General features: G+C 41.4%; 1 protein-coding gene and 1 long non-coding RNA gene across 5 annotated transcripts in view; one reads left to right on the top strand and one right to left on the bottom strand.

Moving 5' to 3' along the window:
• Positions 1 to 2,778: 2,778 nt before the first annotated feature.
• On the bottom strand, positions 2,779 to 4,429 carry LOC138716880 (uncharacterized). The gene is made up of 3 exons (XR_011336757.1): positions 4,382 to 4,429; positions 3,269 to 3,357; positions 2,779 to 2,814 (listed from the first exon to the last, which is right to left on the bottom strand). It is a non-coding gene; the product is annotated as an uncharacterized lncRNA (long non-coding RNA).
• Positions 4,430 to 11,818: 7,389 nt separating this feature from the next.
• GK (glycerol kinase) overlaps positions 11,819 to 19,480 on the top strand; it is a 38,022-nt gene continuing 30,360 nt past the window's right edge. For all 4 annotated transcript variants that reach the window (XM_069873586.1, XM_069873577.1, XM_069873568.1 and 1 more), the window contains exon 1: positions 11,819 to 11,942. In XM_069873586.1, the coding sequence (XP_069729687.1) occupies positions 11,865 to 11,942 (78 nt within the window). In that variant the 5' untranslated portion in view covers positions 11,819 to 11,864. The remainder of the gene's footprint in view (positions 11,943 to 19,480) is intronic.

The raw sequence follows: 19,480 nt of genomic DNA, 5'->3' as shown, positions 1-19,480 counted from the left end.
CTCCGCCAGGGGAGGTTCAGGCTGGACATCAGAAAAAAAATTTTCACAGAAAGGGTCATTGGGCACTGGAGCAGGTTGCCCAGGGAGGTGTTTGAGTCACCATCCCTGGAGGTATTTAAAAGACAGGTGGATGAGATGCTCAGGAACATGGTTTATTGGTTGATAGGAATGTTTGGACTCGATGATCCTAGAGGTCTTTTCCAACCTAGTGATTCTATGATTCTATGATTAAATACAACACAGAAATTGTAACTTAAAAATTACAGTGACCCTACAGACATCTGTACCATCGTCAAACGAAGGAGTATTTCACGCTATGTTGTCCAGGGCAAAATAAAGTAATAGAAGAAGTTTGTAAAATAATTATACACATCCTGATGTTGTGATAAGGTTAGGAGCACTTATTACGAGAGCATAATTCACATTCTGCTATGGATTGATTTACTGTTACTAATAACTAAGAAATATTTCACAACATCCCTGACTCACTCCTGTGTGATAAATGATGCAATCAACGGCCACAGAAATTTCCTTTTAGCCTTGCACCAGGATGCAGTACTTTGAACCCCATATTATTTTGCCTAGGCAAAACTCAGAATTAAGACTGCTTGCTGCCCTTAAATCAGCTTGTTTGCTTATCACTCACAGCCTCTGGACTGCAGAGAAAAGAGGTCATATTCTAGATTATGTTCTCTGGTAGCCCTGAGGAGCTCTAGATTATGACTGCTAAAGTGAACTATGTGAACAGAAGACCTGGTCTCTGATGAATACGATGAACGCCCTGAAGAGGAGTATTATTTTTTTTTAACTCAAGTGTTTGAAACAGCTACATCACTCTAAAGAAAAGACTGCAAGAGGGACATATCTTCATACCTCCCCAGCTCCATCCCACAACCTCTCCACAGTTCCAGCTATATCGCCAGCACAAAGCATGAACTCTCCCGAAGAGCAGAAGCTGCTTGGTCACTGCCTTGCTTGCCTCTCAACTACAGCTAAGGAGAGAACAGAGAAAGGAGAACTTCAGCCATTCTATTACTTGCTTTCCTGCCAAGAAGTATCATTTCTGGGATGAACTAAGCAGGTTTGACCAGCTCTGCATAGCTATAGAAGTGCACTTCCCATCCAATACACAGCTCTTGGAGCATCCCAGGAAAGATTACCAGCACTCTGATTCACAACCCTGGCAGCTGTAGATTGATCCAATATGTACTAGTAGGCTAAGGTCCTCATGAAACAACACAGGAAGGAACAGGGATGGGAGGAGAGGGGAGGGAGGTGAGGTGAGGTGAGGTGAGGCGAGGAGAGGACTCAATGTTATCCCCTTTGCTGTTTTAAGTGGTAAATGGAATTCCTTATGATTAACAGGTTGCATGTACCTCTTAAATGGTGAAATGTTTGTTAATGCAATGAACATCAGCTTGAAATGAGGAACAGTGGGTGTCTTTGTAGCATTGGCGTGAGGAAACTTTGTCTTGCCCTCTAAAAAAAAAGACTGTTCTGAAACCATTTGGGAATTGAGAAGCTCTTTTACCTGTGGACTGAAAGAAATCATCCTTTTACATTTCTTTTACTTCTTCAGTCCTCAGTCTTACAAACACAAAGATTATAGGATTCACCTGGTGCAGGTGGCATGGTTTGTGTTTAAAGGCACAAAGGTGAGAGGAAGAATTTGGGCCTCTTGAGATTTGCATTTGTGAGACAGGACATATTTTACAATATTTGCTAAGAAATTGACACTCCACCCTTGAACTGCTTCTTTTCCAGTTCCTCATTCCTTGTCTATTGAGGTAAATGAACTGAGCATTGCTCATACAATTTTAGAATGGACTTTACTACAAACAAGATAATCTCTGAACTTGAGTCAACAAAAGAGAGGCAGAGCAACTTTGTAATGAATACAGGGTTCATACACCAGCTACCCAACCTGCAGAAGGACACAACACATTCAGGGAAAATAGTTTCTCACCTTCCTTCCATAAGCCACTTTTTCAATGAGTGATTCAGATTTCTTTGGAAGACTGGCTGTTAAGAGTTTACCTGATGAGGGGTTTTTTTATTTCCAAAAGATAGTGTGGAAGGTGTTTATTTCAGGAGATACCCTTTGTATAACAGCATAAATCTGATCTTCAAATTTTATGGGACTGGCCTGGAGAAAAGCTAATATTCCAAGCTAAAAATAGCTTATTGGAGTTAATCCATTTTGATGAAAAAATCTCTCCTTTACTTGCCAAAATAGATAGTTCTATTTTGATTGACTTTACAGCATCTGAAATGTTTAGTGCTTAATTCTGTTATGCAATTTTTAAATCCTTCCTCTACTGCCCAGCAAGCTGTCATGAGAAATGTGCTTTGTTAGCTGGGATCACCTACTTCACATACACTGTCTCAGTTGTCAAAATGTTAAAAAGTAAAATCTTCAGCTGACACGTGTAAGGAAAATATAGTAGTTCAGCCATAGAAAAGTGTTTTGTTTTATATCAGGCTTCTAATTACTACAAAATTTTAAAGAGGAAGAGGCAAAAAGAAAATGTGAATCAGTCCTTCCAGGAAATTTATTCTGATGTTAAAATTTTAATCTTGTTTCTTTCTTATGTAGGCAGTGACAAAGCAAAGCAAACAAATACATATAAAGAAACATGAAGTACATTTTAGGGCATCCACAGGAGAAACGCATGTCTCCATCCCTTCTTAAATTCACTGCAAAAGCTTCCTTTGACTGCAGGGGGAGCAAGAATTTTCCTAAAATACTTTTGAAACCCTTAGCTGTGCGGTACTTACTGTGCAGTGTCTTGGTCATTAGACATAGAGCTTTTTCTGCACAGAACAGAAAGAATAAACTACATCTATAGCATATGAAATCAAACTGAGCAGTGTGCTGCCTCAGGCTGACTCCTTGTCTCAAACGATATGGTAGAAATTAATGTATAAAAGAGGCTAAATCTAGCAATTAGATTTCTTTGTATTATTACACCAAAAATATAATCTCATGCAGAATGAACATCCATGAATGAATTTATCTTAGAATAATAGGAACTTTATGATGCCATTAGAAAGGTAATTTTTCTACTTCTGCAATAAGTAGATGAATTTTAACACTGCTACAATGATGTTCATCATCTGAATGTCTAGCCTTATGATTTTATCTATGCCTCTATTATCTTTTGTCCTAATAGCTTCAATAAGGAGTATATACAGACAAATCACCCTTTTGTATGTTATTAATTTGCATAGAAGACTCAACTCAGCTTACAGAAGTTAATATACTCACAGAGATGGCTCACAAGCAAGGCAGCTGGAGCAGCTTCCACTCTAGCTCTCAACTAAAGAGCTTCTGCTCCTGCAGAAGAGTGCTGTAACCTGGAGAAAACCAAATACCTATGAATAAGCTGTTCCGATAACAGGCCAAGAGCATTACTGGACTTTTACAGTATGAATATATTAGGACATTCTATTAACAACTTCTGGGTATACTGAAGTATCAAAGGCCCTGAAATATGAGGGAATAACATGCCTACAGTGTGTTGCAGACACCAGGAACCTACCTTGGGAAACAAGAGCAGGAAACTGTGTTTTGAGGTATACTAAAAAAATGCAGGAACCTGTTATTTGAAAACCATTCAGCCAATGTATAAGATTCATATAATTTGACCATGTACAGTAGGTTATGCAGTTGCATAATAACCTACTGAAATAGGCGTAACTGATAGCATAGGCGGAGCCAGTTTTAGGTCGCATATACAAGCCTGTAACAAACGCGTCCTTTGCGCAAGCACCTGTGCTTCAGAATGCAGTACACAAATCTGACCATGCTGGTTGCCTGCGACACTACGCTATGTATATAAGTGTTACATTATGGTCACTCCAGGGAAAGTTATCCTGTACGTTTGCCTCTGGTCTAGCATCCTACCCTTCAGGCTTGGCTGTAAACCAGCTGGCACTGAGAGAAGTGGGTATTGACCCTAGCATTACCCTGGGTTTCCTGGACTAAGGTAAGCTGGTTCCTGTGATGGGTCAGGACTGTGAGGTGGGCAGTTCATCTTTGCCTTCCAGGAGAGAAGCAAGAATAGCTGAACCAGTCACCGTTTCAGACAAGTTATTTTATTCTGTTTGTATGTTGTGCTTCTCCACCATTGCACCAGGAAAGTGCTTTTTTTTAGATTAGCTCTCCTAAGTAATGCTTAAGATACGTAGTCTCAGCAGATGCTCAAAAGGAAGACAATATATTATCAAAATATAAATTCAATCTTTGAATATCAGTCAACATACCCACTTTCTCTTTGGATGACTGGGCTTTATGCCAAAATGATATCTACTAGATGTTTTTCAACTTTTTCACATTCTCTTCAGGATACTATATTTATTTATTTTTTTATTTTTTTACCTCATGGCCTTGGTTATTCTCTGTTGTTGAAGAGCACTTTTGTCTTGGGTAGCTTCAGCTTGGTTAGCTTCCTCCCTGTCTTCTCTTGCAGTTTACTTTAGTTGATTCTTTCTGAGAGTTTCTTCTCTGTCTACAGCTGAGTTGTTGGGTCTTACCCCCATCAGTGTAGCTTTGGAGTTCTGCTTTGGCAATCCCAGAAAGAAATTCAAGACATTTCAAATCCAATTCAATTCCCAATTAAAATGCAGCAAAGCATTTTGAATGAAGTTTCAAAAGATTGGTGTTCATTTTGGTGTCTCCAGTGAACTATTATTTGCCATCTTACGTAGCAAATGAGTTTTCTGACTCAGGAAGACTTATGCATTACGTGTCTGTCTCTATTCCTTTGAACCTATAACACTCCAAAACAATGAGAACAAACTTCAGGAATAGTGCCCGCTGGTGTGTGCCATCACATCAGTGTCAGACCTTAGCATCAAAAAGAATCTGCAGCTCTGGATCAGTCCTCTCATACCCCAGTCCCTGGAAGCATTGGCTGAACTGCGATTCTCATATAAGATGGTCAGCCTCTTCTGTGGTAAAAGTTGTGCTGATAAGTACTGGATTCTGCAGAGCCCAGTCTTTTTCTTCACTTCTAAATGCTGCTTTTCTTCACTTCTAAATGCTGCTTTTCCTCATTTATCTCAAGTGTCAGTCAGAAAGGATTTATAACCCTACATACAGAACCCCTAGATTCCCAAGAAAAATTCAGGGTATTTCCAGACCAGAAGGTAATCCCAAATGTTAAGGTACTGCTGGAGGAACTGGCAACACTGGACAGGGTTTACAGGACAATAATTTTGCCTCAGAATATTACCAGAGCATAAAGAATACCCAGAAGACCTCTGTATAGCTGAGCTCTCCCTTAGGTTTTACAAGAGAAATGCTAGTTTTGTATGCAAAGTTAAAAACATCAATGTATACAAGATATTCTCAAAATCAGACAGCGTAGCTCAGTCTTCATGGCACTAGTGTAGCCTTTAATATCTCCAGAATTTCCCAGCATGTAGCTAACATTTGATTTGATGATATGGAGGTTGAAGGTCTGTGAACAGCTGAGGCAATCTAAGAGGTTGCAGTTGCTGAATATTTCATGCAGTTCCTAGTCTCCTCCACATCATCTTCTATGTACTCTTAACCTTTCCCATGCTCCTAGCCATGGAAAGCTCTGTTTTGGCACCAGCTCTGGCACTCACTAGAGTGAGTGAGTCAATTCAGATTCTTGGCAGAAAACAATCCACTTTTATTTTGTCTGGGTATGTTTTCTGCCATATTAATGAGCTCAGAGAACTCAAGAGGGGATCCAACAAAAACCACATCCATTGCACAATAAGCAGAAGCTGTGCACAGCTGGGACCAAGACAGTAGTGGTAAAAATATATTTTAGGTCCTATGTGTGGCTAGATCAAACTACCCTTTAGAATCCTGTCTCTGCTGGTTATTATTAGATAATTCAGTCCTGCTGTCTCTGAGGTTAACAGGAATGTAGTTATTGATTCATAAGAAAGGCAGTGGCTAAGGCATGCAGTGCCTTTGGACCCGAGGGAAAGCTGTCCTTTACTTCTGCTCTGCCAAGGACTTGTTACATGACCCCTGGCCAGTATTTTAGCTGCTCTAAGCCTTTCTCCATATCTGTAAAAAAGTGCTAGAAGCATTACCCTTCCACAAGAGCTTTGAAGTTCATAGATAAGAGAAATACATGGATCCTGGGGCCATCTAATTACCCAGAGTAAATAACTAGCCCACTACCTAATAACCAGTGCCCTTTCTGAGGATGTTGCACGGCAATTCAGCATGCAATAACCAAATTGGAACAGAAAACCCAAAGGGATGTATTTTCTTAAGTATACTAAATGTGTATTTTCCTTAGTATAGATAAATACATTTCTACAAAATTAATGTATATTTGATGGTATGTTTTAATAAACACTATCCTTCTGCACTCTCTGTAGAGATATGGTACCTCTCATCTAAACCATTTCTTTCTGCTTTGCTTTAGTCCTTCTGCACAATGTAAGAGCTCAGTCAGGTTAGTGCAGCATTAACAGAACTTGTTTAAATCTATTGTAGTGACAGTCTCAGGGTTCTCACACAATTCCACAGCTGCTTCTTTTTATTATCTTCATCATATATGGAAGCCAGAGCCTGAAGTGTGCAACACTAAATTTTCAGTCTTGAGCCAAGATTTAGAGACAAAAGTGTCAAATATCAGTATTTAGAGCAATTCACCTTTTTTTCCTAATCCTATTGTCATGCACAGCCAGTTCACTTAAGCTTATTTTTGGAAATATCCACTATTCAGTGGAAAAAAACCCAAAACAAAACACATAAAACATGTGAAAAGATGCCCTGTATGAGCAGCAGTTGCCTTTCCTCTGCTAACTTCAAAGCTAAAGTAAAGAACAGAATAGGTTCTATCATCTGTCTATGGAGCACAAAATAAGATTAATTCATTTGATAAAAATATGTAAAAATAAATAAATAAATATAAGCTAGCAAAATACAGTTGCTACAAAACCAGTAGAAAACTAGAAAACTAATTCCATTTTAATGCTCCCCTGCAGTGCAATGTACATTTTCCTTCAGGAGTAAACTTTGCAGCAAGTTGCCACATTTTTGTATGGAACCTTGAAAACTAAGTATCTCAGTGTTAAAGATTTTAAAGCACAAAGTATCTACTACAAATGAATATTTATATTTCTCTGAATTATTAATTTTAATTCCTAAGAATGCTTAGTTCTTTCTCTATAAAATCTTCGGGGGGTTTTTTTCTGATTTTCCCTTTTTGATTTGCATAATACACATGTAAAGATTTATTGATTTAATAGCTATGCTTCAAAGTACTTGGTACCAGTTATCTTTAGAATGTGAATTTGTTCCATCTAAGTTTTATTTTTGGCCACCAGAAAGACAGACACAGCAACAATGATTGCTCAGGGTTTGAACAGTGCGAGAATGATTCTAAATATAAAATATCATTCAGGGAAAATCATTGCCTAATATAAGGTCAGAAGTAAAACAAATTCTGCAAGATGCTCATTGCACCACCGCAATCATGGCTTCACAATAAAACTGTTCTTGCCAAATGGTGACAGAGTACTGTATGTGGACACCTTCCAAAATAAACTGAGGAGACAGAACACAGAGTAGTTCATTCTAATCTCCTTCCTCTGGATCTATGGAAAGGCTTCCTGCATACAGGTGGTGTGGATGATGTATGTAACTGTAAGGGCATTGGCAGCAAAGGTCATGATCTGTTTGTGTTTGCACCCTGAGCCAGTAAGAGAGATGGACTTTATCCACATGTGCTGGCATATGCTCTCTCACACATACCACTCATGTTCCCGGTAGGCAAAAGGATGTATGTGACAGCGTGACTCATTATTCTGGCACACTTTACACTTCATACCTACAGCTATTCCAGTCTTGTTCAAACTATTTGCCTTCAGCTCTTCCTGGGGGAACACAAAGATCAGATATCAGTAAGGAAGAGCAGGATTCGACTGCTGAGCCCTCCCCGTCACCAAGAGGCAGGAGTGAAAGACATGTGGACCTCTGGCACCCACTCTTTAATACACGCTGTATCACATGCTTGGAGTAGCCTGACACAGTCACATTTTGTCCTTAACCTGAGGTCAATAAAAAAGAATCAGCCAGAAAGAGCAGAATTTAATTACCAACACCACTCCATTCTGCTGAGATGGGGAAAAAAAAAACCCAAAACCAAAACAAAAAGCAAAACCAAAAGTAAACAACTGGGTTTACTTGCTACTGAAAAATTATTCTATAGGAATCAAATTATGTTGCCTCTGAAAAATACATTGTAAATGGTTATATGCCTAATGAATGTCTTTCAAATGTGTTCAGTATCTTAAATTATTAATAAAACACAGGCCTATACTCAGAAGTGGAGGAAATTTCTATTCTACTGCAGTGTGCACAAGAGGTCAAAAAGCTGTATATGGAACAAGGGCACAATTTGCAGGAATCCTCATGGCATGAGCAGCTGAAAACACATGCCATCTTCATAAATTGGGGAACCAAATTCAACTTTGTTGCATTTAAATTCTCCAGTATCAATGGGAGACTCCATTATTTCTGCCAGGCTTGAGATTGCTGTAAGCAGTATCTCTAACTTCCAAAATCTCTCCCTCTGCCATGAATGCTAATATATACAAGGCTCCCAACTAGCACTTGATGGGTATTAGATTGATTTTTTTTCCATTTTACATGTTCTTTACTAAGGGAGTAGAAGAGCTAACAAGCTAAGCTGCATTGTGCAGACTTGCCTCAATGAGATCTGAGCCAGGGTCAGAAGAAATTAGTCCACACAGATATCCCTTAAAACTATCTCTGCAGAGTGCAGCCTCACACCATCTTACTGTAAAAGTATAGCCACAGCTCCTCCCTTCCTTACCCTGCAGCCAGCTTCCTTGGATCAGTGCCCAATATCTGTACTAATAACTCTGCAAATATTAACACTCATGTGTTGCATAAGAAATACCAAAGGGAAAAAAAATAAATCAAATTCTAGTCAAACACTGAATAGAAACATAAAAGAATGGAGACGACACTGTTGAATGAGCTAGGAAGAATGAGCTATTCTCCCTGACTGTTTTTTGTAGTTTCTGATCAAATTCTTCCCCCCTTCTGTCTCTCTCTTGTGTCGGTTGCAGGTTAAAGAAATGGCATAGGTTATCATTGCCAACCGTCCCATTCCAGGTTTATGAAAATATACAAGCACTGCTAGAGAACAGCTAAGAAAATGGCAGATGGAAATTTTCTGTAAACCAGTGATCTTTATAAATTTTACACAAGTGCAGCAGTATTTCATGTTTTACATGAGTATCAGTCATGATATTGCTTTGGATCCTGAGCGACCTCAAAACAGCTGAAAATATTCATGTCTTATCCTGAGTTAAAATATGCTCAAAACACTATACAGCAGTTTTTAAAAGAAACAAAAGAAATAACACAAAGCACCACACTTTTCCTAGCAATTATATTAATTAATTCAGACTTAACTAAGATCCACAAAACTAATTCCTTGTCTTGTTAATCAACATCAAGATGCTGTAGTCTTGCATAAACTTCTCAAGTCAACTGCATTTGTTGCCCATGGCTTCGGAGTAGAAACATACACCATTACTACTTAAGTATGTAGAGGGAGGGTTTCTCACAGAATCGGGAGATCATTCTGACCTTCTAGTATGACCTGCTGTCGATCTTTCTCTATGGGTTTAAGCACGTCCCTGAGTAAACTGATCTCTGAACTACAGCTTAAGTTTTAAGGAAAAATATCATTCTTGGTTATAACACTTTAGAACAATAGATAACCCTTCCTATTTGGTAAGTGGTTCCAGAGTTTCATTACCCACTTTTGAAAATATGGTTCTTAGTACTAAACCGTATGTGTCTCACTCCAGGTTTTGTACTTATGGGCTGCAATTAAATCCCTTGCTATCTATTACACATTAACAGATAGTGCCGTTCACAGACCAAACTAAGGCTCCTAGATGCCAGCTGAGGCACTAACAAACAAAAAAAGGAGATGTTGGAAGCATTGGGTAAGATGTAATGCAAAACACTACCAAGCAGCCAAATCAGATTTTGCTTATCAGGCAGCAGTGCTAACAAAACACCCTGAGTTTGGATAACTACCACTAATGGGGAGCTGTAACAAAGATGAAGCTATGTAATTAAATCTGTTGGGGCTACTTTATTGGCAACGTGTGCCACTAGATAACTCGTGTGCTTTAGTCAGAGTTGTGAGCTTTTGCAATTCTATCATGGGTCTTGCAACAACAGCAGTTTTTCTTAAAGGACTAGTTGCCAATATGTAGGAAGGGAGGAAGACAAGACCCCGTGTTTTAAAAGTTAATATTTCTGCTTGGTGCACGGTAAAGTTTGAAAGATGAAACAAGCCCCTTTGGGGCCGCTAACATTTTTCAGCTGATGCCATTGCTGTGATGATTCAGTTTTGAATGCCTCCTCTACAACATTCGGTCTGAACATTCTGTATTAGAAACAGCCTGACCAGCAGGTCCAGGGAGGTTATTCTGCCCCTGTATTCAGCACTGGTGAGACCCCACCTCAAATACTTCTGTTCAGTTCTGGGCCTGTCGCCACAAGAGGGATGTTGAGGTTCTGGAGTGAGTCCAGAGAAGAGCAAGGAAGTTGGTGAGGGGGCTGGAAAGCAGGTCTTATGAGGAGCAGCTGAGAGAGCTGGGGTTGTTTAGCCTTGAGAAGAGGAGGCTGAGGGGAAACCTCTCTACAACTACCCGAAAGGAGGCTGTAGAGAGGAGGGAGCTGCCCTCTACTCCCAAGTGACAGGGGACAGGACAAGGGGCAACGGCCTCAAGCAGTGCCAGGGGACTGTATATCAGGAAGAAAACATTTTACAGAAAGGGTCATTGGGCACTGGCACAGGCTACCCAGGGAGGTGGTTGAGTCAACATCCCTGGAGGTATTTAAAAGACAGGTAGACAAGGTGCTCAGGGACATGATTTAATGGCAGATAACGTTTGGACTCAATGATCCAAGAACCCTTTTCCAACCTAGTGATTCTCTGAACAGACTTCCAGTGGACATCTTGGGTTGGCACCTCCCAAGCACTCATTCTGCACAGCTAGATCTCGCCTCAGAGCACCAGTGTTGACGGCTGCACAGAGGGGGCCTGCAAGGGTGTTTCTTTCAGCTCTCCTTCCTCACAGATCTCGCCCCAGGGAATGCTGCCACACAACACATATCCCCCAGACTGGGGCCCTGGGACCTCGTCCAGCTGGTTCTCCTGGGAGCCTCACACAGCACTCCCAAAACCCTTGCCCGGTTACACAGACTTCCCTCAGGAAACATCTCAGGTTTCCTGCACCTCAGCTCCTGGCCAACAGCTCCCCCATAGCCAATGCCTGACAAATGACTCCCCCACAGCCAGCGGCTCCCCTCACGCCAAGCCGACCTACAGCTCTCCTTATGGCAACAGCGCCCCTATAGCCAATGGCTCCCCTCATGCCAACCCCTGACCAACTGTTCCCGTCATGCCAACGGCTCCCCCATAGCCAATCCCTGACTAACGGCTCCCCCATGCCCAACGGCCCCTCACGCCCACGCCTGCCCTCCCCACCAACGGCTCCCCCCTCCGCCCCCGTCAGCCTGCGCCTAGCGAGGCTCCGGCACCGCTCCCGCTCGCCTCCCGTCACGTGAAGGCTCCACCCCTCTCCCCGGCCCAGCCTCCCGCTCCCCCGCCCCCCGGCGCTGATTGGCTGCGGGCGGCTACGCCCGCGGCAGCGCCCCCCGCCCCGCCCCGCCGCCCTCCGCCGGGCCAGCCACGCGCAGTCCGGCCGCGCGCGGGCAGGGCCGGTCGAGGGTCCCGCGGGGAAGCCCCGAGGAGCGGCGGCGGCGGCGGCCGAGGCGGGCAGCGGCGGGGCCGGGGGACGCCGCCCTCATGGCCGCGTCGCAGCGGGTGGTGATGGGGCCGCTGGTGGGCTCCATCGATCAGGGCACCAGCTCCACTCGCTTCCTGGTGAGCACGTCGCGGGGTCCCCTGGGGAAGGGACGGGGTCGAGGCGGTGAGGGGTCCCGCCCCGCGTCGCTCTGCGCCCCTGCGGGGGCAGCGGGCGCTAAACCCCGCTGCTCCGAGCCGGTGGCGGTTTGAATCTTACCGGGTACCTCGCGCTGAATGAAGAGGAATGGACGAGGTGCCCGGGCGCCGGAGAAGGAGAGCGGTGCGAGCCGGCTGCCCGGGGTGAGGCGGGGTTGGCGCGGTGCGCGGACGGCGCTGCCTGTCCCCGGTACGGCCGGAGGGGCCTTGCGGGAGCGGCGCCCGCGGCTCCGGGGGCTGCAGCCCCGTCAGAGCATCCCGCGCGCTGCGGGGGCTCGGCTGACCGCACTCCTTAGGAAAAGGCGGGCCTGCTTAAATGCCCCTGGCGGGGTGATTGATATATGAATCGCATCTATTAGCCCTTTAGTTGAAGGATCTAATTATTTTCATATTATGCGATAGGCAGTAACTAATGTTGTTCTTATTTACGAAACTTACTATATAAACTTCTTGCTTGCAAATGTCTACAGATGCCCTGTCACCTAGTCGGTAAGTCATAGAATCATAGAATCACAGAATAGTTCAGGTTGGAAGGGACCTTAAAGGTCATCCAGTTCCAAGCCCCCTGCCGTGGGCAGGGACACCTCCCACTAGATCAGGCTGCCCAAGGCCCCATCTAACCTGGCCTTGAACACCTCCAGGGATGGGGCAGCCACAGCTTCTTCCCTGGGCAACATGTGCCAGTGCCTCACCACCGTCATGGTGAGGAAATTCTTCCTTATGTCTAGCCTAAATCTGCACCTCTCTAGTTTATACCCGTTGTCCCTAGTCCTATCCCTACAAGCCTTTGTGAACAGTCCCTCCTCAGTTTTGTTGTAGGCTCCCTTGAGATACTGAAAGTCCTGGTAAACTGTCTTAGATCCAAGTAATAATTTCTACCCTGGAAGTGGAATTGAGATTATAGCTAGATACAAAATGTCAAATGTACACAATTCTGAACTGAGAAGATGAATGTTTTGGATTTCCCTTGTTTTTTTAATTTTTTCCTTTCATTTTCTCTTTCGATACCTCCCTCGTGAAATTTTCTTCCACAAGGCAGGAGACTAGAATATCTTCTTGACCTGTGTTACCATTATTACTTAATATCATGACCTTCATAAGACTATGAATGACAAAACACAGATCTGATAGTAGAGAGAAACTCCAGACTGACAAATGACACCAGCAGGCTGTCCTGAATGCCAGTCAGGAGGCCTTTTTGGAAAGGAATTTGGAAACGTTCCCTGTAACACCTGAAGATAAATTCTATCTGCTTTATGTGCACACAGGGCTAACTTTTTTTCTTAGCCTAAGACAATAACACTATTAAAACTAAAATACATACTGCTAGCTTTAAATTTATGCTCAAGCTATTACAGGTTCTTCTAACAAGGAATTTCTTACACTAGATGCATTCTTCAATGTTTTTTACATAGTCAGCTTTCGTTCTGTCTACATGAGGTATTTTTTCCCTGTATGAGGCTTCAGCTGTGCACATGAATAAATAAGAGGGAATAATTATTTCCATATTTCTTAAAAAAAGCGTGTTGTGTTTGTCACTCCTCAGTTCTTCTTGCATCCACCTCAGTTTCTCTCAATTCATTTCAAAATACAGTGTTGCCTTAGACTTGTCAGTGTGGTCAAACTATTATGATAGTAAAGTCATGTGGATTTGAGCAAAAAAGGTGCATCTTAACAGGATTAAATCAGAACATGGGGCAGGGGTAAAGAAGAGGGCAAAGCGTGCAGGGATCTGCTACAAAACACATCAGTCATTCAGATAATATCATGTCTATCTGGAGAATTCTCTGTTAGAAAGAGATTGCCATGGTTATAAAAGAGACCTTGCTTCGAAGTATTTTAAACAAAAATGCCATGCAGTGTTCTTTTTGCCTGAGTTATATCCTTGGCTCTCATTACCTCTCAGTCTCTTACTGTTGTTCTGATTTCAGTTGGGATAGAGTTGATATTCTTCTTAGTAGGTGGTATAGTCTTGTGTTTTGGATTTAGTATAGCAGTAACATTGATAACACACTGATCTTTTAGTTGTTGCTGAACAGTGCTTATACTAAGTCAAAGAGTTTTCAGCTTCTTACACCCTGCCAGCAAGAGAGGAAGTGTGAAAGAAGCTGGGAGGGGCACAATAATGACAGCTGACCCAAAGTGGCCAAAGGGATACCATATAAACTGGGGAGAGCTGGCCATGGGGCAGAGGTCACTGCTTGTGGACAGGCTGGGCTTCGGACATTGGGTGATGAGATTTTCATTTGTATCACTTGTTTTTGGGGAGTTTTATTTCTGTCTCTTTTAAATAATAATAACAATATTTCATTAAACTGTTCTTATCTCAGCCCACAAGTCTTCTCACTTTTATACTTCTGATTCTCAGTTCTCTCCCCCATCCCACTGTGGGAGGCAATGAGTGAGTGGCTGTGTGGTTCTTTGTTGCTGACTGGGGTTAAACCACAACAACTGTGTTAATTTTTTTGCATACCTTTCTCACTGATCTCTCTGCATTGTTTTTTATTTCTTCTAGTGCTTTGAACAATTTTCATCTTCAGTGAGTCACCAGTAAAAATCAAATTGTCGGTTACTTTGCACATGTCTATTCAGTAGAACAGTGCAACTGTTACCTAGTTTTTTTAAAATGGAAGATGTATGATTTTGACTAGGTTAAATAAGTCTGTGTAACAAACTGGCAGGTCCTTTGGGACCAAAAGGTCTAAATTTATGATTACAACTGACCAGTTTACACATGGTATTCCACAGCAGTCAGTAGCAAGGGCTAATACCCAATAGTATTTTCATCAACGGCCTGAAGGGTGGATTGGAATGCCTCTCAAGTTTGCACATGACCACAGATGGTGGGGGTAAAGCTATCTGGAATTCCAGTTGGAGAAAGGGCTTGGCAGAAGCTTCATAAAGTTCAACAAAGTTTAGCGCTTGGGGTAGAAGGCTAAGAAGCAGCTTAGTGAAAAAGGACTCTATTTCCTCCTGGACAGCAAGTTGAATATAAGTGAGCAATGTGACCTTGTGGTGGTGAAAATTACCCACATTAAAATGCAGAAAGTAATTATTGCTGTCTATGTGGCACTTGGGAAGCAGTATCAGTAATACTGTGTCTGGTTTTGGTCACCCCATCGGAAGAGAGTCTGAAGAACTGGATTTTGTCCAGCAGAGGGTCGCCAACATGATCACTGTGCTGCAGCACAAGGCATGCAAGGAGAGGCTGGGACATCAGGGCCTGTGGATTGTTGCACCACAGGGAAGTCTAAGGAGGTGTCTTCTCTCTAAGTATAGTTTGTAGAGGACACAGAACCAGCCTTTACTTGGACTTGCACAGAAAAAAAGACAACAGCCAATGAACACAAGTTGCAGCAAGTTTTATTTCAAATAGATGCAGTTTTATTTCAAAAAGATGTAAGGATGTTTTGTTATGAGGGGCTCTGAATCAGAGGCCCAGAAAGCTTGTTGAATTTCCATCCTTCCAGATACTCAGCACCTGGCTAGAAAAGGCCCTGAAAAACCTGGTCTGACTTTAAGCTTACCTGAGCAGTAGGTTGGGCTAGATGACCTCCAGAGATTCCTTCCAGAAATAATTAGTCTATGTATGGAGACAAGTTTTGAGACATTCTCCTGCTTATATGAATGAGCCAGTATAAGTATAGGCAATAAAGAAGTACCAGAACTTAGGTGCATTTCTCTTACCGACACTCATTATTTATCCTTGCCTCTCGCATACACTGCACCTACAGTTTTAGCTCATGATGGAGTTTTACCCACTGGACACCCTAATTTGGATCCTTTCTTTGCTAAGCTACTTGCTTTTGCAAAATAAACTGTAATTATTTTTGAGATCCCAGCTTTTCTGTTAGGTTGGGTTGAACCTGCATGACAGATTCAGAGTTACCAGGGAGAGTAGTACTTTGAATACTAGTGCAATTGCATAAGGCTCATTTTCTTAAAGATGTCAAGCAAGAAAATAAAATTGGCTAAACAAGTGTATCTGGATGACTAAATTATAGTCTAGATGTTTTACCAAATATTTTCATCAAATACTCACATATATAATGTTCCATTTTACTCATATAAAAATTCATTGTAACTTCTTTTGCTAAAATCTTGGAGTCAGGAGCTGATGACCAGCTGAATTACTGCCTGATCTTTTAAAAGGTATTTGCTGGATAAAGTCTTTTTGACATCAAGATTAAAAATATTCAGTGAAATACATATATAGTACTTCAAGATCTAGGTTTGTCAATGAGTCACAATTTCTTTTGCATCTCAGTGGAATATTTCTTCCTTCTTTTACTTCATTTCCAGAGAAACATTCAAATAAAGCTATATCACAGTGTAAACATTCCTTTCAGTAAACCAAACTTAGTTTTAATTTTACATAAGGAAAATCTTGGTACACATTGACCTAACCCTTCAGAGGGGAATCCATTTTACCCCTTTACTGAAGTAATATGAACTTTGGGGAAAAAGCAAAACTTGATTGTATCGCTAAGAAGGGTTAAAAATTTTGCCAGTACTTTATTTTTTCCCCTAACTCTTAACTTGTGTCCCTTGAGATACATTGTAGTGTTGCTTTGCATTCTTATAATAGTAAGCACCTCTGAGGGCGGAGGGAGGTCTGCTCATCAGGAGCCTCACAAGCAAGGTAATTTCTAAGAGACTTGTTAAACTGTGCTTATTCATAAATTCTGACTGCCTGCTAATCCTAGTCAAATGCTTGAAGTGATGTTATTGTTTGTTTGTCCCTATTCCCCCTAGATGAGTTGATTTCATTGCACTTAGAGAACTCTAGCTTTGAGCTTGGTTGTTTCAGCTTAACAGAAACTCATGAAGATACAGCATAGGGTAATAGAAGTAGCTTTTCTGCAGGCACAGTTACGTGACAAAGCTTGAGAGTCATGAAGAATTATTTCTAAAAATCTGCATTTTCACTACTGTCTCTTCAGATGTGCAGCTTCTTGCATCACTTCTGTAAGCCTCATGTTTGTTTGTCTCTTATTTCTTTTCATTAATTGAAAATCGTTAACAATCGATTGATCTGAATTCTTTTCAACTAAGATGATGCTCAATGTAATACCATGCAGCTGTTTGCACCCATTCACATGATGTCATGATGTTGTAGACCCGATAAAAGAACCTGTTTAAGCGATCAGCCCTGGTGCTTGTCTGCATGCTTACATACAGCATAGCTTCAGTCTGAGATTGAAGTTTCAAGCTCTAATTCTTTGTATGATAATTGGTTAGAGGTGGGAGAGTTATTTATTCCTTTCATCTCACCAGAGAATTTAATACATAACTGGTGTTTTTAACTATCTGTCATCAAACAATCTAACAATCTCAGTTCAAGATAGGTTTATGTGTCAAATAGCCTAGACAATTCTTTTGTGGCTACTGCTGAGAGAGTTAGGGCAAAACTGACTGACTTTCTTTCCTCCTACAAAAAGTGATACATCTGTATCATAAACTGGAACCATTTCTCACTGAGTATGAAAAGAAGAAAAGCGGTGACAGAAATACACTTCAAAGCTGGTTCAAAAGGAGCGTGTTGACCTTACCTGAACTACTCATACTTATTGTCACCTATTTCTCACCCCTATCAGAGAGAAACAAGGACCATCTGGGGATTTGTTTTTGGGGCAGGGGAGGTAGCAGGCAGGGAAAGAGGGGAAGTCTCTTTTTTTCTGTTTATTCCCCACTATGTTTATCATCTCCTAGGTTTAACTGTAGTTACTCACGTATCAGAATTCTGTTTATCTCTGCAGAACATGCTATGTGAAAAAAAAGTGAAACTTGTTACATGCTTGCCCTGGGGTACAGGGTGTGTCTGCTCCTTGTGTTGACGATGTCGGAAGCTTGTGGTTTTGTGGTGGATTAGAGGAGTGTGTTTAATGGGCATGGGAAATCTATGTATTTATAGCGTTATTGCTTTTGTTGAGAATTTATTGCTGTTAGAACAACTTGCTTCAAAGGAGACAAAAAGCATTACGGTGCTAGAGGTTCACCTTTTATTACCTGTAGGTCACACACTTCAGGTTCAATGAATGACCTCATCTAATTGAACCTGTATTTATTTCCTGGTAACCATAGGAATCCTCATGCACTGCCTTCTGTTTCAGTGAATGCTGAATGATTACTGAATGATATTTAACATTGTTAGTAGGTCAATACATACAAGTCTTTTTATTTTTATTATAAAAAACTTAGTAAATGTTATTATGTTTTTGGCAGAAAGGTAGTTTCAAGTAAAAAGTTCTTGCTGCATATGTGCAGCACTTAATCTTTCCTGTTAACGATGTCACATAGCATTTTAAGAATCATATCCCATCATCCTTGTTCCCTCCAAGCACACAGTACTGGAAGAGCTTACTCTTTTATTAAGATAGCTTCATGTCAAGCATGAACTAGTAGATGTATCACAAATAAGTAAATACAGTAAAAAAGAATACTGTGATATTTTTTCTATGTTATATTTCCAAGTGATAACAAAAAAAAGATGAACACGTACCTTTTTAAGACGTCTTTTTTGAAGAGTGGAGTGAGAAAATTAGCTTTTTGTATTTTCCAGAGAGGCTGTATTGATACTGGAGGTTGCTCCGAACCACATGCAGGACCTTGCACTTGACCTGATTGAATCTCATGAGTTTCACATGGGTCCAGTTCTCCAGCTTGTCCAGGTCCCCCTGGATGGCATCCTGTCTGTCAAGTGTGTCAACAGCACCGCTCAGCTTGGTGGTGTCTGCAGATTTGCTGAGAGTGTGCTTGATCCCACTGTATGTCATTGATAGAGTTATTAAACAGTACTGGTCCCCAACAGATTTTAATATATAACTAGATTCAAATATGATTCTGATACATAACTAGAATGTTTCTAAACTTTAAAGCTTCTCTCTCAAGATATACATTAAGGTTTCAAAGAAAGTGGAGTATCAGAACTTTATCTGGTCTTTTTCAGAATTGTTCTAATAGTTTTAGAGTAAACGCTACTACATAAATGAGATTAAGAGTTTATGGATTAAAAGCTTTAAGAGAAAATCCTAAAATTTGTGGAATGAGAATAGAGGGTTACCAAGGAAATCTAGAAAAGATTCAGTTGTATCCTAGAGAGTGGATGAGTATAACTGAATTTTGTAGCCTTAACACAAGAGTGGTTTCTGAATCTGATCCTCAACTATTTGCTATGAAAAGATAGCGTGGTGTCCTAGTAGCGTGTTCTGCAGTTCACATGAGTCTGCAAAAGATTCTACATGATGCAAGAGAGAGAGCCATTTTCACAGGAACGTCATCATTGCCCTGTCAGTTATGCTAGTTTATTCATTTTACAGTGAAGTTGGACATTTTACTGGGCTTCATCTTAGCTTGGCCACAGTAGACTACTTTTGGAAACCACTGATGGTTAAGGAGGATCATTGTGTGTTCTAGCTCAGCTTCCATTGCAAAACAGAGCCTCTAACTTGTGATTATTT

The sequence above is a fragment of the Phaenicophaeus curvirostris genome, chromosome 1, assembly GCF_032191515.1.
Source record: "Phaenicophaeus curvirostris isolate KB17595 chromosome 1, BPBGC_Pcur_1.0, whole genome shotgun sequence".
NCBI lineage: Eukaryota > Metazoa > Chordata > Aves > Cuculiformes > Cuculidae > Phaenicophaeus > Phaenicophaeus curvirostris.
The sequence above is the reverse complement of the archived record's forward strand: the minus strand, read 5'-3'. Positions and strand labels throughout refer to the sequence as shown.